This window comes from Rhinopithecus bieti, unplaced genomic scaffold, assembly GCF_001698545.2.
Source record: "Rhinopithecus bieti isolate Rb0 unplaced genomic scaffold, ASM169854v2 scaffold_2254, whole genome shotgun sequence".
In the NCBI taxonomy this organism is placed as follows: Eukaryota; Metazoa; Chordata; class Mammalia; order Primates; family Cercopithecidae; genus Rhinopithecus; species Rhinopithecus bieti.
This window is the reverse complement of record NW_016803982.1, coordinates 2,113,366-2,140,064: the sequence shown is the minus strand read 5'-3', so window position 1 is coordinate 2,140,064 and position 26,699 is coordinate 2,113,366. Positions and strand designations below refer to the sequence as shown.

At 38.9% G+C, this 26,699-nt stretch overlaps 1 protein-coding gene across 1 annotated transcript in view; it reads right to left on the bottom strand.

The window, feature by feature from the left end:
• Positions 1-26,699, bottom strand: part of NALCN (sodium leak channel, non-selective) — a 367,606-nt gene that overhangs the window by 40,535 nt on the left and 300,372 nt on the right. Inside the window, exons 20-29 of the mRNA XM_017861705.1 lie at positions 17,061-17,162; positions 16,555-16,624; positions 13,655-13,746; positions 13,444-13,566; positions 10,846-10,902; positions 10,482-10,602; positions 10,254-10,385; positions 9,131-9,298; positions 6,676-6,780; positions 1,486-1,592 (exon numbers count right to left, since the gene is read on the bottom strand). Coding sequence (XP_017717194.1) covers positions 1,486-1,592; positions 6,676-6,780; positions 9,131-9,298; positions 10,254-10,385; positions 10,482-10,602; positions 10,846-10,902; positions 13,444-13,566; positions 13,655-13,746; positions 16,555-16,624; positions 17,061-17,162 — 1,077 coding nt within the window. The remainder of the gene's footprint in view (positions 1-1,485; positions 1,593-6,675; positions 6,781-9,130; positions 9,299-10,253; positions 10,386-10,481; positions 10,603-10,845; positions 10,903-13,443; positions 13,567-13,654; positions 13,747-16,554; positions 16,625-17,060; positions 17,163-26,699) is intronic.

Below are 26,699 nucleotides of genomic sequence, written 5' to 3'. Positions count from 1 at the left end.
TCTCAGGTCTGGCTCCTGGAAACATACCTACAAACTCCTTGGATGGGGGTACCCTTTCCCAGCACAAAGCCCTTTGCAGCAGGGCTCAAGAAGACTCAGACGATATGGCCCTAGGCAGTGACTACTGGGCTCTCCAGGAACACCAGATAACCCTGCTCTCCAGATGGTGATGACCAGCCTGGCCTACAAGAGTCTCTCTTCTTGCCTTGCCTGTCTCTGATGTTAAGTGATCCCCCTGGGGTACCTCGCTTGGCAGAGGTGGGAGGCATCCTCCACCTTTCTCTATAGTGAAGGAAATGAAATGCCCCAGTGTTCTCTATTCTTGACTTCATTTACTTCCATGATATTATCTTTGAATTAATGAACATTAATTAATAAATTATAACATAAATAACTTTATGCTATAATTAATTTTTGTTTCATGGAAGTAAATTTTTATGCTCTTTTAATTTTTGTTTCAATGGAAATTGGATGGCTTTTCTAGTTAGCAGTGAGGCGAGGATATTCTCATGTCTCACATTCCTCTCTCCAAGCTAAAGCCACATACCCTAAATGAACCCTTTTTCTTAGTTCTTGGATATTTTAAAAAATAAAAACCCAACATGCATTATATTGGATTATATATAAAAGCAAATTTCGTATTAGAAAAATGCCAAAGAAAGGTAAGAGTGAGTGCTAGGGTACAGCTGGGTGAAATGCTATTCCTCTTAAAGAGTTTTGACATTTAGAAAAGAACATCAATTGTGACAAAAGCAGAGTTGCTGTGGCTCAGTTGTTATTCTAAGAAATTTTCTAAAAGAAAATTTAAAAAACAGATAACAATTTCAAAGGACAAATAAAGTTGACAGAACACTCAATTCATCAATGACACAGACTGAGAGATCCACTCATGGTCATTAATAAAACAGATGAGAAAGAAAGTACTAGCTATATCTAGCTTTGATCTAAGTGCTTTGGAAACTCAATTTCAAAGAAAAGGAATATTAAAGGGAAAGTTGGAAGCAATCGACTTTCTTACTGATGATTCCTCTCCAGTGTTTCAATAATGGAAATCCTTCAGTGTAAATGGGTTTTAAAATGGAAACAGCTTTATGATTTAGGGCTCTATTATGAGGACATCAGATCCTCCTTTAAAGATAGAAACTCAGGATAAGTTTAGTTTTAATTTGAAGGAAAATCCTTTGTTAAGCCTCGCTAATTTTTAAAGCCATTTGAATCCAGATACATATTTTTGAAGTATTAGAAAACACTGAGATAATATTTCTCTAGTTTCATGAAGCTATGTAGAACTCCGTGTACTACTTGCTCTCTTATTTACCCGATTTCTGTCTTCCAGTATAACCTAGCGTTTCACCCTGTATGACTTAAGATCATTTTCACATCTCGAGCAAAATTACTTTCAGTTACATGCCTTATTACACTTATTTAAAGCCTTATGTTGAAAAACAGCATTCTCCAGAATATTTTTTTTTCTAATACACTTACCAAACACGGGGAACCCAAAATCCAGGTTTTTTCTCTCCAGGCCTCAATTTTAAATTTAAGTTCTTTGACACACTAACATTAATTCTGAATATGCCATTGCAGTCTTCCTAAAGTAGAAAACAAGGGGAGAGGGGAACCTGGTCAGAAAATGAACTCAGAAAAGATAATGGATAGGAAACTCTTTTTTTCTTTCTATCTTTTTTGATAGGAATACCAAAAGTCCTTTATCTAACAACAGCGATGTGGACAGCCACCCAGCAAATAGTAACAAAGACTTTGGAGACAGGCAGTTAAAAGTTGATGCTGAGAATATTAGTTTAATGGGCAAAGGACCTGAGTAGACATTTCTCCAAGGAAGATATGCAAATGGCCAAAACGCACATGACAAGATACTCAGTATTATATGCCATCTGCCATCAGGAAAATGTAAATCAAAACCATAATGAGATATCACCTCACACCCACTGAGAAAACCGTAACAACAAGCATTGGCCAGGATGTGGAGGAATTGCAGTCCTGCTACCAGAACCCTTACATACCGAGGCAGGTGTAGAATGGTGCAGCCACTTTGGAAAACAGTCTAGCAGGTCCTCAAACCACTAATACAGAGTTACTATATGAGCCAGCAACTCTACTCCTAGGTATCTACCCAAGAGAAATGAAAATGTATGTCCCTATAGAAACTTGAACAAAATGTTTACATAAGCGTTATTTACAATAGCCAAAAGGTGGAAACAACCCAGATGTTCATTTTTGAACAAATAGATAAACAAAATGTGGTCCAGTCATACAAGTGAATATTATTCAGCCGTAGGAAGGGATGAAGTCCTGATACCTGCTACAACATGGATGATCCTTGAAAATATTATGCGAATTGAGAAAAAAACAGTCACAAAAGACCATATGTTATGATTTTATTCATATAAAAGTCCAGAACAGTAAACTCTATAGAGACAAAAAGAATATTAGCTGTTGTTCAGTGCTTGAGGTGGAGGCTAGATAAAGGGATGGGGATAACAGTTAAGAGATATAGGATTTCTTTTTAAGGAGATACAAATGTTCTAAAAGTGGCTGTCGTGTATACAACTCTGTGAATATGCTAAAAAACCATTGAATTGTACACTGCAAGTGGGTGTACTGTGTGGATTATATCTCAATAAAACTGTTAAATGGGTTTTAAAAATTAAACATCTATAGGAAATTTTTGACCCATTTTCTATTCTCCCTTTGATTATTTTTGTTTCTTTGGCCATGATGGTCATATTTTAAACTTAAATCTCTTTTCTGGGTTCAGGGTGTAGATGGTAAAATTCTTGATCACTGTTTGAATATTTCAACAGAAATTCCATTTTAATCTGCTTAAAGCCTTCTTTGACCCTAAACCATGTCTCCGCTTGGCCTCCTCCTTTCTGTCCCTGGACCAGCATCCTGGCAGTAGCCCAGCATCAAGCTTAGGGTCCCCTGGGCTTTCCCTGTCCTTCCCGGCCCACGTCTCCATTCTTACTATGCAGAGTTCAGTAATGCCAACGTTACTTCTTTCTGGATTATCAGCACAATTCTTTAAAATAAGAACCTTTAAGTACAAATAACATATCTTTGATTTATAAAGCCTGGACAAATAAAAGGAAGAAAACTTACCTACAATTGCCCACAGACAAACACAATGAACATTTTGGAGTATACCCTGCCAGTCTTTCTTCCTCTACGTATCTGAGCTCATAAAGTTTTCATTCTTCCATCGCCCACTTTTTTCAGCTCAAACTTTATTGTGATTATCTTTCCATAACCATACCTTTTTATGTAGAACATTATTTGAAAAGGCTGTATTGTAGTGTATTGTATAAAGGTCCCTTGACGTATTTGGCCTCACTGCCTTTTCCAATTTGTTTTCCTGAACCCACCTGAGCCCATCTTTGATTGCATGAAGCAGTCTGGTATCTTGGTGAAAAGCCAGGGTGCCTGGACACTAGTTCCCTGCTTCTCCACTTATTAGGTGGGTGACCTTGGACAAATTATTTAATCTTTCTACACCTGTTTTCCTCATTAGGAATGGATATCCTCATTAGGATATGGGTAACAAAAACAGCACTAGGAACAGTGCTTTGTACTTTGTGGGCACTAGGACATGTCTGATTCCTCTTCTTACCAACCTTTTGTGGTGTCTCTTCTCATCAACAAAATTCCAAACCCCTTAGCCAGGCGTTTCGGGTGCTTGAGGATCTCTCCCTAACTTCCATTTCTGACCTTGTTTTTCAGCGTTTTCCTACACGGGCGGGAATGAAATGAACACTCACTATTGAGATTGGGTTAGGTACTTTGCATAAACAAGGTAATCGAATCTTCATAATATCATTGTGTGAGAAGCATTCGAGGCAGACATAGGTTCGGAAGGATTAAGTGACCAGACCAGGCCACCACCTCTCCTGAAGTAGGATTCCAATCTCAGAAGCTGTGATTTCGAAGCCCATGCTCCTTCCTCCTTGTTCTGTCCCTGCCTCCACACTGTGACTCTTCTTCGCATGCTTTGTGTCTTTCTTCACTGCTTGCTCTGCTTGGAAGGTCCTTTCCTGCTCATCTCAAATCCTGCCTCCTCCCTGGAGCCCTCCCAACACAGTACTCCCAGTTGGAAGCACAATTTCCCATGCTGATGTCATAGGCTGCACATTATTTCTGCTTCTCATAGGCTTTTGAAAACTGCTGACTTTATATTACTGTTGCTTGAACATGAAACACATGTTCTGATTGGACAGAAAATGCTGCAAAACAGAAGCAAGGACCTCCTAATGTTTCCATTCCACATTTCATTTCACCTATCACAGTGCCTTGGACACAACTGATATTTAATGACTATTTGTCAAAGGGTATCCTCAGCGTTTGTTTACAGGACTTTGGTGACTCAGTCCTAGGCTCCATATCTATATCTATATTGATCTCATGCCATCTGTTGAGTTTTAAGAAAACAAAGGAGCAGAGGGAGGAAGTGCTCAGCCTCATACAAAAAAACATGTCTTCCCAACTGGAAACTATGGGTGCAACTCAAGCTTCGCTGTCTTTAACAGGAACTGTGTGTGATCTAAATGTCGGCGTATCTACTTTCCCCTTTTCTTTGGATTTATCTCTTCTTTTAGTCAGATGGGTTGAAGTCCTCTGACAGAACTGACGTCACCTTCTGTCATATGGCATTCTTGGCCTTGGCCTCTTATGTTTGGATTTGAGAAGATAAAAGGACTCAAGCCCCGTCTCACCATGCCAATTTCTTTTCAATCATTCTGCTTGGTGCTGGTGCTCTCTGTGATGGCTAAGTCTCCTTAGGCTTTCCATCTGAGCCTTGCACAGACCTCACTGCTCTAGGAAACAGGATAAATGCTTCATGAAACCTGTGTCTATGCTCATCTGCTGGCTGCTGTCACCATCAATCTTCAGCTTTGGCTAGGGATGACTAGATAATGTAAAATCACCATGCTCTTAGGCCACTGTTAATATACTGAGTCATCCAAGATTCCTAGCAGGCTTCATCCTGAAGTGTTGGTATTGTCTTTCTGGCCTCTGTTCAGTGTGGGTCGAAAATCACTCTTCTTTCCACACACAAGCTTGTGGATGTTTGCGTCAGGTCTCTGTCACTTTCTTTATCAGCTAATTTGATACAGCATGACCGTCAGGCCATGTTCCTTGTTCTGTCTTCTCAGATTTATCAAAGCTCTTGGAATCTCTCTCCCAGTCTGGCCTTTGTTTCAAATTCTCATTATTAATGTAATTTATAGTGTATTTTGGCTGGACAAAGATGTAACTTGTATTTTGTAACAATTAGAGAACAATTTGTATCATTTAAAATCTATATTAGATACCCATATTTGCTAGAAATATATAATGTAGTCCAGGTCTAGTAGGCCTTTTGAAGATACACATTTAGGAACTAAGGCATCATTTTATTGGGATCAAAGATAAAATACTTTTCTAGTTTATAAATCAGCAGTAGTTGGATTACTTTATTAATCTATTTGTAACATAAGAATCCTACGAGAATGGGACACAGTATGATATTGCAAAAATTGTCTAATTATTAACTAAACTGTGTCCCCCCCCTTTTTTTTTCTGGAACACACAACTAAATTCCAATCTCCCTTGCAGTATCCCTGCTCTTTACAGAGGAACATGGGTGCAGAGGATTTTCCCACAGCCCATTCAGATGGAGATGGCTCTCCACTCTTATCTCCAGCTCATTGAAGAAGGCTCTGAAGACATGGCAAAGGATGGCGACACAGGATAGAAGGCATGTGAGTCCCTGAGTGGTCGTTTGGAGGAGAGCTGTATATATTGTATATATCGCAAATGTATACATTGCAACTGATCCAAGATACAATATATACATTTCATTATGTGAAGTTACCGAAATATTGGGTTTGCTACAGCAGTGAGCCTCCCCTTATAACCAATGACTGAGGAAAGAGAAAGAAACGCTGTAGTGCAAGTATTCAAGTTTGGGTCTTTGTGGAGGTCCTTGTTGGTTGTCATAAAGAGGGAGACTCTGGGCAGCTAGAGCTAATATAAAAGCACTGGCTTTCTAATGGGGAGAAAGCTGGAGTGGGGAAGCAGTAAAAAGGGGTGAGAACCAAACGCTGTCTCTTGGACATTTTTGCATGGGCTGTTTGCTGATACGAGTCTTGTATGACAACAAAGGAAGGATCAAGTTAGCTAAGACCTCAAGGGAAAGTATCCGAAGCTCACAGCTATAATAGCTGGAATCTTGGGTGACCACGCTCAAGTTGTCAGCAGTGGATTGACACTGGAATAGAAGGGAGGAGTGACATTATCTGAGGTGTGCTTTTCATCTTATTAAACTTTCTAGCCAGAAGAGACATATCGCATGTTAAGCAAAAAGGAGTTTGTGGGAGGAGAATTCTTAGAGTTGTATAGGGAGCTCTTAAAGTAGGCTTGGCAGCCACTGGTACCACATATTTGCCAAGGGAGTGTAAACTACCTTATTTTTTTCTTCTTCTTTTTAGGGACAGGGTCTCTTGCTCTGTTGCCCAGGCTGGAGTACAGTGGTATGATCATAGCTCACTGCAAACTTGACCTCTTGGGTTCAAGTAATCATCCCTCCTCGGCATTCCAAAATGCTAAGATTATAGGCACATGCCACCACACTTGACCCTAAATTTTTATTTCAAAAGACAGAAAGGTACATCTTACCCTTCTAATAATGTTGGGATCATTGCACTTTGCCAGTTTTCCAGCAAAAAGCTGAACTCCAAAGCTTGCAAAAACGAGCATTAATGTCAGCAAAAGAATGGAGACCTGAAAGAAATTGATGAAATGTTAAATCTCTTGGTAAAGACTAAATATTAGGTTTGGTTTAAACAGTGACATAAATAGGAATTTTAAGATAACATTGTATAAAAATCATGGCGTTTTTGATGAAAGCTTACTATTTAACTTTCACCATAGGCGCCATGATAACTCAGGCCTGACTGGAAGGCCAAAGGAGAAAAAAAAAAAAAAATTTAACAAAGATTTTGCATTTTCTTAAATGGAAAACCATGAATTCTTCATGTAAGAAAAATGGAAAAGGTATTTTTGATAATGGTTTGACTTTTCTTGACTTTTAAAATCCAACACTTTGCTCTTTTTCTATTTAATGGCAAAGAAATATATGTTTACATGATAACTCTACTTTTGTCTCTATTTATTCTCCAAATGGAAAATGGATATATATATATATATACACACACACACACACACACACACACACACATATATATATATATAATTTTTTTTTTTGAGACGGAGTGTCACTCTGTTGCCCAGGCTGGAGTGTAATGGCGCAACCTTGGCTCACTGCAACCTCCACCTCCTGGGTTCAAGCAATTCTACTGCCTCAGCCCCCCGAGTAGCTGGGACTACAGGCACCCACCACCATGCCCAGCTAATTTGTGTATTTTTAGTAGAGACAGGGTCTCATCATATTGGTCAGGCTGGTCTTGAACTCCTGACCTCAGGCAATCCACCTGTCTCGGCCTCCCAAAGTGCTGGGATTACAGGCGTGAGCCACTGTGCTCAGCCTGGATTCATATTTTTATTAGCAGAGTACAAACGAGCCAGACAGTGGCTTAGCTGTCTTGTAATTGTGAAGGTGTGCATTAGAAGAATGTTCTATGCACAGAGGAAAGGAGAGAATTCCGTCTTGAAAAGCAAATCTGTTAATTAACTCATGCTCCCTCTGCTGGCTGACTTCTTTGGTCTCAGCAGAGAAGAGTGGCAGAGGGTAAAATTTGGAACAAGTGAACTGCACTTGTTGAATAACCTAAACATACACCTAAGTATACTAAAATCACACTGACCACCATCAGGGAAAGGCACAAATTCTCCTCTAAAATTTATTAGTGATCAAAAGATTCATATACATTAGTGGTCAGGTGATACTTTCTTTTAATTCCAGCTGTGTGAAGAGCTACCGTTTTATGGTTTTGCATAAAGAAAGCAAGAATTTTTAAACACATCTTTAAAAAAAAAATCAGCAATTGGGAGACCGAAGTGGGTGGATCTCCTGAGGTCAGGAGTTTGAGAGCAGCCTGGGTAACACGGTGCAGCCCCGTCTCTACTAAAACACAAAAAATTAGCTGGGAGTGGTGGCACGTGCCTGCAGTCTCAGCTACTTGGGAGGCTGAGACATGAGAATCACTTGAACCCAGGAGGCGGAAGTTGCAGTGAGCTGAGATTGCACCATTGCACTCCAGCCTGGGCGACAGAGCAAGACTCTATCTCAAAAAAAAAAAAAAAAAAATCAGCAATGATATACCTCTAGTAACATCACAATCTATCTCTAAAATACATTCGTATTAACCACAACTAGAGCTGTTTTCTCATCACAGGTATGTCTCTAGAAAGCAAGATCCAAAACGAGCCTATGTAAATTAACTCATGCTTCTCATGCACAGGCAGACCTCATCAAATAACAAAAATAATCTTTTGATCACTGTTTTGTAAGGCAAAGCTCTTTCTGTAACAGATTGTGAACAATGAGCCTCTTTCTTGTTGTTTTATCTCTGGCCTTGTTTTCAGAAGACTCTAAATCAACATTTGCCCAGCTAAAAAGTACGTTTTGCCTCCTCAGTCATCTTTGTAATCACTCATTACTGTAATGCTGAAGTTACTTAAAGTGGGTTATACCTATATGTTGCATTTTTAAAGTTGTTTCGTGTTAACACTCCTGCGATCTAGAGAAGAATTCTGTGCTATATTCTTTCAAGAACACACAGAATGAGATTAGGAGCCCAAATGCATGAATTCCTAATCCCATTTGTGGAGTACATGGTGTTGAATCTTCTTATCCTTCATTTTCAGATGGGAGGAAACTAAAACCCAGAGTATAAATTAGAGTCGAGAGGTAGGACAGAAAGAGTCAGCAGATACGAACTCTTCCAAATCTCAGAGTGCTTCTCTTTAGGTGAATTAAATAAACTCCTACGCCAGAGGTGCCCATGGGTAAAGTGTTTGAAGGTGCATTGTGTTTTGTTAGTGCCGCTGTAACCCTCTGGCAATAACCAAAACTATTGCATTGACCTTGATAAGCAAGACTCACTTTTTCCTCATTAGCTACCAGAGTTGGACTACTGTGAACTGGAATCAAAGGATAATTCCAACATACCAAAAAAATTTCCTTGAAGCCGCTGAAAAGTTCTCGAACAACTTTCCTCATCTGGGGCACCAGTTTGAATATGCGCAGAGGTCTCAGGCACCGAAGGACCATTAGGAGCTGAGCTCCCGATTCAGCAGGTACATTTTGAGGCATCCAACAAAGAAATATCAAGCTCACCTAAAGGGGAAAAAATAATCTCTGGAATTTATACAATTCATCCCCTGCTAGTTACATTTTCTGAGAGCCAACTGGCCCCAACTTTTCATTTAGCAAAGATTCCACTCACTGGTTGTACGTGCAATCTGTTAACTTTAAACAACAAACCTCATCTGGACTTGCTAGATACCTCAAAGAAAAGTCATCATGTGGATGTAGGAAAGAAATGGAGGTGTCCACACCATGTGTGTGTGTGTACACCAGTGCATTCTTTTAACTTACTACTCTGGAGGCTCTGCTGATGTCAGCATGGCTGGAATTCCTTTTATCAAGGTTACTGCTATTTTATCAATGATCTGCAACATGCCACCTGTTAATGATCACAATTTTCCTTGTTGTGTCTGCAAAGACAATGATTTCATGCCTTCTTGGACATACAGAAAAATTAAAAAATTCTTTGAGCCCATTTCTGTGGTTTTCCAGCCAGTTTTGCTGGACAGTTGAATGGGCACCTGCTATAGCCAGGTATTTTATGCATTGGAATCAGGAGAGAGGTCCAATCAAAATCACTTCAGTTGGCTTTCAACAATAAGGGGCTCATAATCAATAACATGGTTTATATGAGACAAACTTTTTTTTTTTTTTAGTATAGAAGCCATAAGATGTGTGGGATGCAAACTAGGTTTGCTACATTAGACCTTATTCATGTATGTCTCATTCATACATAAAATTGTGATTAGTGTATTTGAACAACATAACTATCCATAGATATTTATGATGCTCTTAATTTAGATTTTACATGCATGGCCCTTATTTGCATATAATGAACTATGAACTACTCTAGAGTCCATTTAAGAATTCAGTTAGGGAATCTAAACCTCTGTGACTCATACTATATCTTGCACTTATACCAAGAAATGCAGGAGATTTTACAAAACCATTACAGTTTTCATTTAGGAAATAACCAAAAACTTACAAGATATATAAATATGTCCATTACTCCACCAAAGTCCCTGATGACAGCAGTTGGAGTGAAAAATAAGCCATCTGCCATAATCTTCAGATTAAGCTCAATGCTCATGAATATCACAAACACATACTCAGCAATCTGAAATGGGCAAAAGGCAGTGTGGTTACAACGAATGGAAAAACGGCAGGTCAGTATTTTACCTCCTAGTTTTAAGCTGAGATTTAGCAGCGGTACCTGCAAAGTAGGTGCATGCATGACTCTTCGAAACGGTGACTCAAACATCATGGAGATGCAAGAGCAGATGGTTACGATGATCATGACCCAGTCCAGGTAAGTGACCAATCCCAGCAAATCACTGCCAAAGACCAAACAAAACTGAGAAACATAAAGGTTCCAGGAAAGGCTTCTAAGAGTTAGAGATGATGGCTTCTGTGGCTCTATCAACATGACTGGTATTTTAAAAACATCTTTCTCCAATCATCTATTTCATAGCACTATATAGCAAGAAAATAAAAGAGAATTTTAATATTTGTATGCAGCATAAAACAGTACACGAAAACTTCAAATGTGCATAGAAAATGAAATTTTTAATCCTTACTAAAGTTGATGGTACTTTGTAGTTTTCACAGCTCCTGTGACAGGGTCTGTTTTAGATCTGTAAGAGAACACATATATAAAATTCTGCAACACAGCAAGCATGTTTTAACTTGCTAAAAATCATATTTGCAGACATCTACCTAAAATCTCTTGTACATCCTCTCTACGATGTCCGTTATAAAATATGTTAACTGTAGGTGACTCTGGAGGTCAGAGAACATTAGACGAAAGAAAAATCCAAAGAATTTGCAGTTGATGCTTATGAAAACAAAGTTTTATGTGTCTCAAAATACTTGATTTTAGACTTTGTGACTTTGTTCGGAATTTTCTGACACGGGTAGTACAAAATTAAATTTTGACTTTCATTTAAAAATACTCATTTAAAATCTTTGTCTTAATAGCTCAAGAATGTTCGTTCTTTGAAATTATTTAATTAAATCTCCATAATTTAAATACACTTCTACCCCCTGCATTTAACTGTGATGTTGTAGAATGATGTATTTAGAATTTCTTGGAAGGGAGATTCATTGTTTCTACTTTCAGGAAGCCTGTGAGCACTATCAATGAGATTGCTTACAGTCTTTGCGTATGTGTCCCCAGTTACAAGAGTCTTCATCAACTGTAATCAACATCAGCTGCCTTGCTGATAAAAGGGAAATTCCACCACACTAAGTGAAGTGGAGAATTAGCCATGAGATGTTAAGGTGCAGGTAGCCAACAGGATAATTCAAGATAAAAAACCTACTTCGAGAACTGATCAAATCGATCTCTAAACTGACATTTTCTTCCTTTACTTTGAAAACTCATGGAAGATTTTAATAATTATGACTCAGTTGTTTTAAATTGTGAAAGTCTTTACAGAAGCAGAAAGAACAATACTCTGGTAATCAAGAGATAGCCAGGTAGTAGCTGGGTCCCTGAGCAAAGCCCTCAACTTCTGCATGCTTAAATGTCCTCCTCTGTTGAAGGAGGGGGCACACAAATGACACCGAGTGGTCCCTGAGGTCTCTTCCATCCCTGAAATGTTATAATAGTTTGTATTAGTTTCCTTGAGCTGCTGTGACAAAGTACCACTGGTGCTTAAGACTGGGTGGCTTAAGCAATGTAAGTTTATTTTCTCATTTTTTAGAGGCTGGAAATCCAAGATCAAGATGCCAGCTGAGTTGGTTCCTTCTGAGGGCTGTGAGGGATAACCCTGTTCCAGGGCTATCTCCTTGACTTGTGGACAGCCGTCTTCTCCCTACATGTCTTCGCAAGGTCTTCTCTCTGTATATGTCTGTGTCCAAATGTTCCCTTCTTACAAGGAAACCAATCATATTGGATTAGGGCCCATCTAATGACCTCATTTAAATTTAATTAACCTGTTTAAAATTCCTATTTCCAAATACAGTCACAGTCTCAGGTTCTGAGGGTTCGGACTCTACTATATGGATTTTGTTGGGGGAGAACAATTCAGTCCATAACAGATAGCGATTATCATATGCTACTAATTAATAACAAAGAAATCAATTTACTTAAACAATGGCATCAGGGACAGTCCAACTACATAATGGGAACATGGAAAGTTTTCTCATTTCCTCCATGACTCCTAATGTCTTCGGAATATTTACTTAAAGGTGCTAATATGGTTTGGCTCTGTGTCCCCACCCAAATCTCATCTTGAATTGTAGCTCCCATAATTCCCACGTGCTGTAGGAGGGAACCAGTCGGAGATAATTGAATCATGGGGGCAGTTCCCCTATACTGTTCTTGTGGTAGTCAATAAGTCTCATAAGATCTGACGATTTTATGAGGGGTTTCTGATTTCACTTCTCTCTCATTCTCTCTTGTCTGTGCCATGTAAGATGTGCCTTCTGCCTTCCACCATGATTGTGAGGCCTCCCCAGTCACGTGGAACTGTGAGCCCAATAAATCTCTTTTTCTTTATAAATTACCCAGTCTCGAGTATGTCTTTATCAGTAGTATGAAAATGGACTAACACAGGTATGCGTGACAAAAATCCATTTCATCCATTGGTTGCCTGTCAAACTTGGCTTAGGTGTCCACAAATATAGTGTCGTCAGCATTCGCCCTACTGATGGCTTCTTACACATTTCTTCCATGTTGGTAGAGTAGAGACAGTGGACAGTGGGTTTCCTTCATATAACAGTTGGTAATGAAAGCACTAGTCAACTTTACATTATTCTCCAATGAACCAATTAAGGTATTTTTACCACAAAGAAACTACAAGCCTAATGGAAGACATGGACAATGACCTTCATTTCACCATGTCCTTTAGTCTCCTTTTGTCTCAGTATTTCCAAAATAAAATATGGAGTTAATAATGCCAATATAAATGTATCAGGAAGCTGCTAAAATGCACAAATGAAAATGGCTGTTTTGTGTTTTATCAATGCGAGTTTTCTATAAATGTTAACTACTTGCGACCTTTGTTTTCCACCTGGTCGGGTGTTCAGCAAAGAGGAGCAGCATGATTAATTAGTCCACAGTTTATTTTGTGACCCCATTAGGATTACATGTTCCTTCTTCTTCATATGACAACACCCCTGCTGTTTGCACGGCTCAGGCCAAACACCTGGCTGAAATGAAGTGTACTTACGCGTTGAAGCGTGCTCGGACCACCACGCGGCAAAAGTTTCTGAACCTGTGTTCTCTCCCGACAATGAACAGTGGCTTATCGAAGTACGGGTGGTTCTCCCTGAGTTCCTCTTCTTGCACTTTCCTTGAAGGAGAAATTCATGGGAGAATAAGGCTAAGGGAAATGTTGCCATTCCCAAATGAGAGCCATGGGACACTGCAGCAACCTGTACCTTTTCATCTCTGCTTGCTCCTTTTTTTCCTGAATCATCTTTATCTCACTGTCTTCTCTTTGTGCATTTCTATATCTCACTGTATTGGAATGCTAGAAATAAATTAAAAGGGGGTATGTTAAAATAGGAGGGTTTTGAATGCAAAATATATTATCAGTTAAAAAAATTAAAACCAATATCTCCCTCGACATAAAGTATGAAATATTAATTATATATTTACTGTTAAACATATATTTATAAACTAAAAATGTATTTTTTATAATATGTATATTATGAGCTGAGAATGTATATTAGTTAGGTAATATGCATATTTATGACTAAATGTAATTATGGTTACAATAATAGTAATTTAGCAGCTAATATATTTATGCAAATAATATACTCTATGAGTTGTATATACTTACCAATAGAGTATGTATGTATATTTACACTAAATGTATACATTTACATTAAATATGTATACTTAAACTAAATGTATATATTTATATTAAATATATAAATTTACAGTATATATAATAAGATTAAATATATATCTTTAATGGCCACAGTCTTCATAGCAAGAGTATTTTTTCCTCTGAAAAGTAATTCATTCAGCACATATTGACTGAAATCCTATTATGTGCCAGGCACTGTTCTAATGTGTGGGATATGGCAAGTGGAAACAAAACATCCTTGTTCTCATAGGATGTTCTAGTCAGTGGGAAACAGATAAAAAATAATTCAAAATAAGTATGTTAGAGGATGCTTAGTGATCTGATTATTTTTAAAAAGTCGCAGTGGGTGAGAGGAATAGAGAGGCATTCACAGGCTAGAAGATTGTGATTTTAAGTGAACAGGTCAGGGTAGACCTCAATATGAAGGTGCTATCTGAGAAAAGACTAGAAGGATGTGAGGGTGTAGGTTGTGGTAGGGCTGCAGAAATGTGTTCTTCCACAGCTGGGAGCAGGCCTGGCATGTCTACACATGGAATAGCCAGGATGCCAGTGTAGGTAAATCTAAGAGAGGTGAGCAGGCCATGTGGGCCCTTCACAGCCCTTTAGATGGACCCCATGGAAGGTGCAGGGCCAGAGTTCCGGTAACTCAGTAGATTTTACAGAAAGCACTCCTTAGACTTAATTATCTGTGTCTGCTCTCATTCAGAATAAGTGAAAAAGTTAAAATTCTCTAATTTAAATCTCCCCTTTGTGGGAGAAAAGACTTTATAAGAATTTATTGGAAATGATCAGAACCCCATGACATTTTGCCATGGAGAAGGTGGGAGATGGATTTTGCTCTACTTCTATATGAAAGATAGGATAGGAAGTCTCTGAAGAAGTAAGTTCTGGCATTTAGACTGTTCAAACAGGGCCTTTGCTGTCTACGTTTAAACACATTATTTTCAAAGACACATTCTGATTTGATTCTTAAGTAGGTTGTACGTTTCGGTTGAAAAATATTGATGGCACTTTGAACGAGGGTTGCCTCTGACTTTTCACCTGAAAATGTTCTCCGTGCAATATGGCTGACTCTGCAATTCTAAGTGCACAGGCCATGTGTTGGATTTGATGGCAATTCCATGTCAACAATATGGTAGCCAATCAGAGCTCTGGATATCAAAAATCATGGCAGTAACAGATCTTGTGCCAACTAGAACCATGTCTATAGGGTACTGGTGATATCAGGTGTTCTCATTGCCAACTTCTAGCTCTTGATTTTGCCTGGAACACTTAAGAAAAACCATCTACTCAGACTAAAACACACAAGTTTCTAAAGAATGAAAGCAGATGTAGTAAGTCAACACTCCAAAAACTCAAGAAATAAGAAGTAAGTGGTGAAAAAGAGAAAAACAAAATAACCCTAAGGCTTTGCTAACTTTCTCTTGCTAGCCCTCCTTTCTCAAGTGCCATCCTTGACTCTGAACATTCAAGACTACTTTTTTAGCCAGTTCATCCAGATTCAACCTAAGGCCTGTCTTTTAATCAGGACTTCGTAATTACAGTTATTTAATATGCCTTTCCTTTCACTGTAATCTTTGCGTGGTATAGCTGCTGGGCCATCTAACGCTTGGCTTCTATGCATTTTTTTCGTGGCTCCTTCATTTCATTTGGGTCTCTGGGATAACGCAGAGGGGTCTACGATAACCATCATATCTAAAATTCCCAGCCCCCAAATCCCCACCTTTGATTTCTTTACGTGACTTCATTTCACTTTACATTACAAAGCAAATCTGTCACAGTAATGAAGAGATGATGGAAAATAAAAAGAAATCACTCCAGAAATTCCCTTATATTTTTACGAACTTATTATCTGTCTCCTATTCTAAAATTTAAGCTCCAGGAGGGCATTGAGTCTATCCTATTTCCCCACTGCTCCTCATTCCTTAGAACAGGACCCAGCACATAACAAACACTTGATAACTATTTGTAGAGCCAGTAAATAAATACATGACCTAGAGCCTTTCTTGGGAAATACTAGGTAGGCTTTGACAGAAAAATTCTTCTAGAAGTAAAATTTCACTTCCTCATATAAAAGCCCTGAAATTATAGACCCTTGATCTAGATTCTAGAATATTTGATTCTTAGGGAATATTCAAAGTAAATGATGCAAATCAAACCTATCTAAAATGCTTAAAGTGTCTTTAATTTCAAGTCAAATGCAACTGATATGACACTTTTGTGCTACAATTTTAACTAAGACATGTGCTTTGTGTGGGATGACTGGAGTTTTCTGCTGTTAACAGTTACTTCTGGTACTTGGCTACATAATTCATATCCTGAGTTTCCCGATTCCCTCTGGTATGAAGTCTTGAGGAGACATGGGAATGCGGCCGAAAGACTCAAGCACTGACATTGTCTAAGCAGTCATTTAAATACATTTTCATAATCACGCTTCTGAAATCCAAAGCACTGCTTAAGACTTACATCCTGAGTCAAAGTTTCAAGAGATTTTCCCCTGCTGATCCTCTGGCTGTTTGATCCATGTCTTAGTGACCTAAAACAACCACAGTCACTGGTTAATACATTTCACGATCAAACTCGCCTTTCAAGCAGCGACCATGGTAAATTCAAAATAAAACACTTTTTCTGCTACAACACCACAAATGCCTATGATTTCTCTTCGTAGCAGAAGCTTATACCCTTTCCAAATGTCTTTGATCCCATCTAACAAAATTCAGAATTTTTCCTTCTGATCTTAAAACTGAGAATTTGGCCATCTCCAAGGAAAAGGATTGTGAAGTAGAGATATTTTTGAATCTTTGGATCTGAGTAGGTGTTTCATTGTTGTAACAAACAGCAAATAGAACTCGATTCCTCAGCCATGCCTGTCTGGCAGCCAGGGCTGACGGCGGTGGCTGCTTACAGCAACCATTTCCTGTAAAACCCCCTTTTTTTACAGTCTCTGAAGCCCTGTCTTTCCGAGTATTTACCTGCGCTCTTGGCGGATATGATGCTGCACGCTGAGGATTGACCTCTCCTTTGCGGGCTGCCCCTCAAATGATCCACTCAGCATGCGCTGTCGGGTGCAAGCTCTAGGAAAAAAAAAAAGGAGCCCAAGATAAATGCATGGTTTGTACACTTGAGATGAATAATACATAAGTGCTCATTACTTTTATTATTTTAAAGGCAACACCAATGAAAACAAAATACAGCAAATAATGTATAATTATAAAGGAAAATGAACTTTACGTTCTGTGTCAAGAACACGTACAAAGCAGAAGCATCACAGCTATGAAGAACGGCTGGAAAATAAACAGAAAGCTCCCCTCTTGCCCCTCCTCCTTCTGCCTCCTCCCTCCTCTCCAAAAATAATTGTAGAGCTTCTATCAGGAGGCCATAAGAAGGAAGGCCAGCCTACTCACAGTGATAGGGTTTGGTTGTGTCCCCACCCAGATCTCATCTTGGATTCCCACGTATTGTGGGAGGGACCCGGTGGGAGGTAATGGAATCATGGTGGCAGGTCTTTCTTGTGCTATTCTCCTGATCGTGAATTAGTCTCACAAGATCTGATGGTTTTAAAAGGGGCAGCTTCCCTGTACAAGCTCTCTTGTCTGTTGCCATATGAGACGTGCCTTTCACCTTCTGCTATGATTGTGAGGCCTCTCCAGCAACATGGAACTGTAAGTTAATTCAACCTCTTTCTTTCGTAAATTGCCCAGTCTCAGGTATGTCTTTATCAGCAGCATGAAACAGACTAACACACACAGGCAATCATGATGTCGGTTTTGAATTTAAACAAGGTTTCTAATAAACCCCCTTTGGGAAGGATTTGTCCACTCAGGCTCCTGGAATGATGAAATATATGTTCCAAGGAGATTTTGCAGAACTTTAGGAAAACATAAAATTTAGAAGCAAAAATGAGTCATAAAGAGCAGTAACTGAAGCTGGAATTATGCACAACGATGTGAACATACTTAACATGACTGAACTGTACACTTAGAAATGGTTTAGATGGCAAATGTTATGTGTTGTTTTTAAAATCACAGTTCTAAAAGGAAAGGCACACAGTTTTTGGAATTATTACCTACAGAAACCTCAGTCTGAAGCTTGCAGCTTACTGGTAACCAGTTACCACTTGTTTAAACCGTGGAGACTTTTAAAAACATGTTCTCTTTGGACCATAACTGGACTTGTGTTAATTTCAGATTTGCTAAGGAGTGAAGACAACTGGGTGGCCTAACACCTGTGGTGTGAATGATTTTGGTGAGAAAAAAAAAAATTATTCTCCAGAAAATTTTCTCCAACTGGGAATGACAGGAATTCCCTTGAGATAGTTGGTAAGTGGCAAGAAAATAACACAAGGGATTAAAAGACTCTGTGCCAGAAGTTACACTGCTATGAACCAGTTGGGTGATCTTTGGGCCCAACTTCCTTATTGGTAAAATGAAGAGAAAGGCTTGCTCTGAAAGACAGCTCACAGGTTGAAAATGCAATGATTTTATCATATGCAAATCTAATGATACTCTATTTGCTCAACACCTGAACACATAATTCTGCCATTTTTTACATATAATTTTCATATTTAATATGTTTCTTAAGATGTATTTGTTCAATGGCTTTGAATAATATGATTACTGTCTGTCTCAAGAGTTAAGAGCTTTGAGAAAAGGATTTGTATGTGCTTAGCACACTTAAAATAGCAATACTTATGATACATGTATAATAAGAGCACTTTTAAGTATTTAAATATAACACATATATTACAGAACTTATTATATAATAATACATCATATAAAAACTTATTATATAATAATACATTATATAAGAACTTATTAAATGTCATATTTAAGTACTTAAAATGCTTTTAATGCAGATGAAGCTAATTATGATGAATATCTATGAAAATCATACAAATTCACTGAATGTAAATGTATTCCTGGAAACAAACCCCAAATAATCACTATTTTTCATTTACTAAACAGCATGAAGCAACTTTTCTACAGATACATAAATATGTCTAAAGAGAACATTCTGAAAAATCTCATTCCATTATACAAGGAGACCCCTGGCCACACACAGGTTCCTGGTGGATGAGGGAAGGACAGCAGATGGAAGTTATAAACCTGAGATCGGATGGTAGATGCAGGAGCAAGGGAATGGAAAGGAAGTTTTATAACCCTTTGGCCTGAAGCTGACCTGGACATTGAAACAGGTATAGAAAGATGCCCAGGATAGGATGTTTCTGCTTAATGAAACAGCCTTGTACTGCCTAAGCCATTGTCACTTTCCTTGGCCATGTAAGAAATTTTGCTGTTTTGGAAAATAACAGTGTTGCCAGAAAGCTATGAACTTCAGTTGGACACAATCAGACCTGCTAAGAGGTTACATGTACTCTAATCCAACGTGCCCACGTTCATACAAAAGCATGGTAGAAGTTTGCTTTATTATTTTTTAAAGGAAATACAATGTTACCATAGATAAGCATATACAGTAAGGCAAACCATGAAATACCAAATAGTGTTTTAACATGCACAATATAATGACAGACTGATACAAATGGGTTCTGAAAAGTAACATGAAATGAGAAATGAGTATTTCACCTATGTGAAAGCACAAAAAAATGACTTGTTGTATACTCCATGTTCCTACAGTATGTTATTAACCAAGCTTGTTTAATGCTTACGGCATTTTGTTATCATTAGTTATTCCCCTTACTAGGCTGTGAGGTGATGAGGGACCACTTTATCACTCAGCCTCCCAATCCTAGGAAGTTCAGTTCCTGGCCCTCAGGCTGCCTGCTGAACAGAATGAGTAAGTGAAAAGGTGGGGAGGGGTGAGTAGGGAGGGTAGCATCAGGTACATGGGGACTGTGTGACCCCATCCCTAACTTGCTAGTCTCTCACGGTTCAAAGAAGTCCACCCTGCAGTGCAGCTGCTGTTGGAAAGTTCTGCCTTTTTCTGGAAGCCTAATGGAGAAGATGAGTTGAGAAAACATAAGCTTTAGAAGCACACACTTCTGACTTCAGCTTTTATAAGTTGTGGGACCTTAGACAGGTGATGTGCTTTCTCTGAGCCTCCATTTCTCATATGTAAAATGTAGAGAACAATAATGCCTTTCCTTCTGACTTCACAGGGAGTTGGAAGAAGTAAAGATGATTATGAATGTGACAGCACTTTGGAAACATCAACACTTTCTTTGAATTTTAGTTGCTATTATTTCCTGTTGTATCTTGTCCTGTGTCATGGTGGATGTTATAACACTCTACATAGCACTGGGGACTGAGCAGCAAGTTTGGCAGAGAATAATAGCAGAAGCTAAGTCTTTTGTGTTCTGACTGATAGTGATGTCCATTGTGGACCCATTCTGCAGCCTCTTAACTGGTCTCCATGCCTCCACCCTCAGAAAAGACATTGCATTGTTATCCCAAACCGAATGTTCTCTGGAATCAATGTCCATAATGGTATTGTGGCAGGCAGGTTTCTAAGATTACCCTGATGATCTCTGGCTCCTGGGTTTCACGCCCTTGGGTACTTCCCTCCCCTTGAATGTGGGTGGCACTTAGTGACTTCCTGTTAAGGAGCAGAAGAATGGGAGAGGTTGCAGAACACTATGACTTCTGTCTTCCTAGAGCTCTCTCTCTCTCATGCTGACTTGCTCTTGCCCGATTCTTTGCTTGCCCTGGTGAAGCAAGCTGCATTTTGTGAGGTGCTCTGTGGAGAGTTCCCCTTGGGGAGGAATCCAGCAAACCGGTTGGAACTGAGGCCTTCACATCACAGCTCACAAGGAACTGAATCCACTAATAACCATGTGATTGAGTGAGGCTCTTCCCATTCAAGTCCAAATGCACGCAGCTTGGAGAGAGACATGACTAAGTGATGCCCAGATTCCTGACTAAAATTGTGAGATGAAAAACTTCATTTAAATCACTTCAGTTTTGGTGTAATTTGTCATGCAGCAATAGATCATGAATGCAGTTACCATAACTGCCTTAAAAAGACTAAGCCTAATGTGCAGTATGGCTACAAAGCCCTGTTTAGTTTCCCTCTAACCTCCCTTTCTGGTCTCGTCTTTACCAGGAGGAACCTCATTCTCTCCATGCCATTTTCTTTGGTCTTTTCTGTTCGTCACATATGCCATGCTCCAAAGAGCTCCAAGAGAGCAGGCACTGTCTTTACAATTGTTCATGATTATTTCTCAGCTCTTATCCACAGTAGGTGCTCAATAAATATTTGTGGAATGAATGAACCTTGAAATTCTGTGAAGATCAAATATTTTCTTTTTTGATCACTCCCATGCTTCTGAAGCATGAAAATCATCACGGACAAAACAGCATGTGTTTAAAATATACTTTTTAAAGGGGCAAGTTAAATAATCTTAATTTTATCTCAAGTTAGAATATGATGCCACTCAAGAATAATGGGCTGCATACCTACACTAGAAGAGACAGTAATGAAAAAAAAAGACATTGCACCTTACAACCAAAAAATGCATATATCTTTCTCTACGTTGTATGTGAAAGCTATTATGGAAGACTGAAAGCCAAAGTGGAAGCAGAGCAGGCTGTAGCAGGTGAACTTATTTTTATTCCTTTAACTGGAGATCAGATCTGTTGCTGGGAACGTGGTCTCCATATACCTCCTCTTATAGGAATCTAATACTTGCAAGCCGCAATAGTGAATAACTACAAAATTTGAGACTTCTAATATTTTATATAAGAAATGAGATGCATACATCCTTAAAGTTACCAAGTAATGGACCTACACAGAAGGAGAAATACTCGAATATTCCATTTTGTTATATTTTGCCACTTTTCATTTTTCATTAGGGTTGAGATGCCTTTTGGTCTCACATAAGGACAAACGAGGTACGTTTTCAGGAAGAAAATGTTCATTTATTTGTCACCCAGAGTAAAAGCAAAGCTAATGGTACTGGAAAAATACTGTGATCTTCAGGGACAGTCTCACTTTTCTTAGGGGAAAGACTGGGTAGTGTCAGGTATCAAGGTTCTTAACATCTTCCCTAGATCTCTTCATAATGGCAAGTACTAGAAGGCCACTTTCTTAGGAACTCCATCTAGTGGCTTAATATAAAATATTGGCCTGCCTCCTTGGCTTCTGCAACTGGGAGGCACAAGACTTCAAGTGTCTGGCGAAAAATAATGAAGTCTTTTGTCTTGTCTGAGTGAGGAAATTCTGCATTATGCAGGCATATGTAATCCCTTTATTCCTGTTCCCTGGAGGAGAATTACAGTGAGGCATTTTCCTTTTCCCAGTTGGGGTTAATGTTATGCCCTCTCTACCTTTGAAAGTAAAACAAGATGAGGACCCCTGAGGACGATTCAAATGTGGGAATATTCTTCAGCAAACACACATTCCCAGTTGCAAAAATATTACCCCTGGTTTCTTGCCAAGCCTTTGAGAAAAAAAAAATATGAAAGGTTGATCCTTTTTTTTTCCCCCTGCATTGCCTTTGTGCTGTGGAATTTCAATTGCTCCTTATATGACAGCCATATATGTATAATCTTTTATGGAGGTTGGGGAAAGAGAATCATGTCTTGAAATTGTCTCTATTTTTCTTGACATTTCTCCATCTAAAATATTTTAAAATTGGCCCAAAGATTATGGTTATAAGAGAGATCTTTGGAGCTTTATTAGCCTTTAAACACCACTAGTTGTTTATAGACACAGTAGCAGGGGGTCCCCGGTTCGTTTCTTCTTTGTCTCCATGTCTTCTTTCTTAATGTCCCAGAACAAGGGTGTGGGAAAAGCCTATACATTCTGTAATGAAAGGGAGAGGCCTATGAGTCTTCGAATTACTTTCACTCATTATAGAAAAGTTAGATTACACAATGCCATCTGGTATTAAATGTAATTACCATCTGAAGGAACTGCAGTATAACTTTGCAGAGCATTCCATTTGAGGGATTTTGCTCAAATCTGGAACTCCACAAGTAATACATTCGAAAGTATTATCTGAGGTTGGTTAATGTAATGTCATCACATTAGCAGACAACAGGAAAATGGTCTTTCAGTGGTAATTATGTAAAACTCTGACTGTATAACTAAGAGAATAGATAATGAGTATTTCCTGGAAATGGCTCTTACCTGACTCCACTAGAGTGACAATGTGATCTTCCCAAGTAGAGACAACAGCGGATGCTAATGGGTGAGCTCGTCGGTAATGGCCTCTTGCTGAGATGAGGAAAAAGCTGCATTTTTATCCTAGTGGATACCCCACTCCTTTGTGAGTCAGCCCTGTCCCGAGTAAGTGGATCTGGCTCTTTCATAGCAACCGCGGCTTAGTTCTTCCCAATCTTGTGTTATTCACAAAAATGTTTTCATAGAAAGGCATGTAAATACATGGGCGACCAGAACTTCATTGTAGGCAGAAAATAAAATAAACCTTGAATGTCTTTATCTTACGCACTTATACCCATACTATAAACAAAAAAGAAAAATTAACTCATGAGAAATCCATGCCTTTAGTGCATCTACTAAATTTCAGCATTAAAAATGTCTGCAACCCCGCATCATTCACTGGGATTCAAATTTAGTAACCCAACTACTGACTCAGAAATGTGCAGATTACAATGCAAAGGCTGAACTTTTTACTACAATAAAAGTGAGATTTTGTAAAGGTTGCAGAAACTGCATTGGCCAATTTTCAGCAGATATGTATTCCATTTTTTGTTTACTACTTTACTCTCCAGTGATAAAATAACAAAAGAAAGACCTTGTTAAAATGTCTTCCTGTCTCCATGGTTTTATCTTTCCCAGAATGCCATATAGTTGGAATCATATGGTATGTAGACTTTTCAGACTGACTTCTTTCACTCAGTAGCATGCATTGATGTTTACACTATGTCTTTTCATGATGATAACTCATTTCTTTTCCATGCTGAATAATTATTCCACTGTCTGGATGTACCATAGTTTGCTTATCCATTCTCCTACTGAAGGATATCTTGGTTGCTTCCAAGTTTTGGCAATTATGAATAAAGCTGCCATAAACATCAATGCATGTCTATGGAGACACATATCTATGTATTTCTATGTTCATTTCCATGTCTGTGGAAACAGTAAAAAGATCATTGGTTGCCAGGGTTTGTGGGGAGGGAGGAATGAATAGATGGAGCGCAGAGGATTTTTAGAGCACTGAAATTACTCTGTATGATATTATAATGGTAGATACACATCATCACATATTTGTTCAAACCCACAGAATGTACTACTCTAGGAGTGAACCCTAGTGTAAACCACAGACTTGGGGTGATAGTGATGTGACAGTGTAGGTTCATCAGTTGTAACAACTGTACCACTCTGATGGGGATGTTGATAGCTGGGGAGACTGCCTGTGTGGGGGCAGAAGGTACATGGGAAATCTCTGTACTTTTGCTCTATTTTGCTGCAAACCTAAAACTGTTCAAAAAATAGTCTATTAAAAAAAACTTCCCACATCTGTTTGGTAAAACTCAATAGTAGCCCTTCTAATCCATAACACTATTATAATCACTTTTGGGTTTATCCAAAAACAATCTATAAATCATATGCTATCTCAATAAAATATATATCTATTTTGATTACTACAAATCAGGTACTATCTAAAATGTGTTTATATTATTTTGTTTTAGTTATATTTTGCCACTTTTAAATATTTACTATTTTATGTTTTATGCAAAAACATATGCCTACACATCTTGTCTCCTTATAGTTGCCTGAATACAGTTAATTTTCATCTATCTACTTAGTTTATTTCCAAACAGTCTTTCAACTAACCTACTAGAGTTTTTAAGCGTCAGGAAAACCTTAAGAAAAAGCCAACAATAAGGAGCCAGGCTTAATAGAATTACAAAGATAAATACTTATGACATTCATTCTCAATACTCTATTTTCTGAAAACTTGGGATTATTCATACCAAATGCTAATAAAAAAAAATCGCTGCTATCTCAGGGGTTGGCGCAAACCCCAGGCTGCAAGGATCTCTGTCCTTTCTCTCATCTGTAGGGTCAGTCCAGCACCTTGCCTTTCCACCGAGGAGCCCAGCTCAAAGGTCTAGGGGGCGCTGTAAGGCACTCGGGCCCTCCTAGTAGCGTATAGGGTGTCTTGCTAGTGCTGCCCAGAATGCAGAGCTGCAGAGAAATAACATGACCTTATCCAAAGTTGCTGAACAGCTGGCTAACCTATGGAACAATCATCATGACTTCCCAAATGGGAAAAAGCAAATGGTGTGAAATGCCTGGCATGTGAAAGACACTACAGAGATATTTCTTGAATGAGTGCGTGAATTCTTAGGGGCACTTTCTTTCAGGAAAAAAATCCAGCTAATGTCATTTACATAACTGCAGATTAATAAATACATAGTGATTATATATATATGTAAGTAGTATATAAGTTGTATTTATAGTCATTAAATGATTCTTTTAAAATGATGAATAAGAGAAAAACTAACTCTATGTATTTTATTAAATCTGTTTAATTTCTTTTTTTTTTTTTTTTCCTTTTTTTTTTGAGACGGAGTCTTGCTCTGTCGCCCAGGCTGGAGTGCAGTGGCCGGATCTCAGCTCACTGCAAGCTCTGCCTCCTGGGTTCACGCCATTCTCCTGCCTCAGCCTCCGGAGTAGCTGGGACTACAGGCGCCCGCCACCTCGCCCGGCTAATTTTTTTTGTATTTTTTAGTAGAGACGGGGTTTCACCGTGTTAGCCAGGATGGTTTCGATCTCCTGACCTCGTGATCTGCCCGTCTCAGCCTCCCAAAGTGCTGGGATTACAGGCTTGAGCCACCGTGCCTGGCCTAATTTCTGTATTAAGTAGCATTAAGGACTATTCCTTAAGACTGAAACATTTATTAATATAAGTGCATAGCAAAGAAAGTTACGTTATAAAACCAAATGTCAGAATGCAAACATCATGCGAGACTGAGCATTCGAAACGTTATAAAGATACTGTCCTCGCTAAGGAGGTACTCATGGCAAACCACAAAAGGATGGAACTTTCTAAAATAATGTAAAATGTTTAATTGTTTTATTTTGACATTTCTCTATTCATTCAGCCTTGCAGGAATGATCATGCATTTGTGCTCAATTTCAGGGCTTTGAATTAGAGGAAATCTCAACAAAGGTAGTGACGCTTTTGAAAGCACATTGCTATTTGTTTTTGATTTCACCTGATGCAGAGAAAAGGTCACTGCCTTTTGAAAAGAAGCTTTCCATAGTGGAGCTGAATGAGATAGTCTAAGTCAGAACAACAACAAATTTAATAGCAATCTTGGATTTTATAATTCAGGTAGTGGAACATCCTCTCTCTCACAATCCTCTTCAGATAAGTCTTAAAAAACAATGACTCAGGCCGGGCGCGGTGGCTCAAGCCTGTAATCCCAGCACTTTGGGAGGCCGAGACGGGCGGATCACGAGGTCAGGAGATCGAGACCATCCTGGCTAACACGGTGAAACCCCGTCTCTACTAAAAATACAAAAACTAGCCAGGTGAGGTGGCGGGCGCCTGTAGTCCCAGCTACTCGGGAGGCTGAGGCAGGAGAATGGCGGGAACCCGGGAGGCAGAGCTTGCAGTGAGCTGAGATCTGGCAACTGTACGCCAGCCTGGAGGACAGAGCGAGACTCCGTCTCAAAAA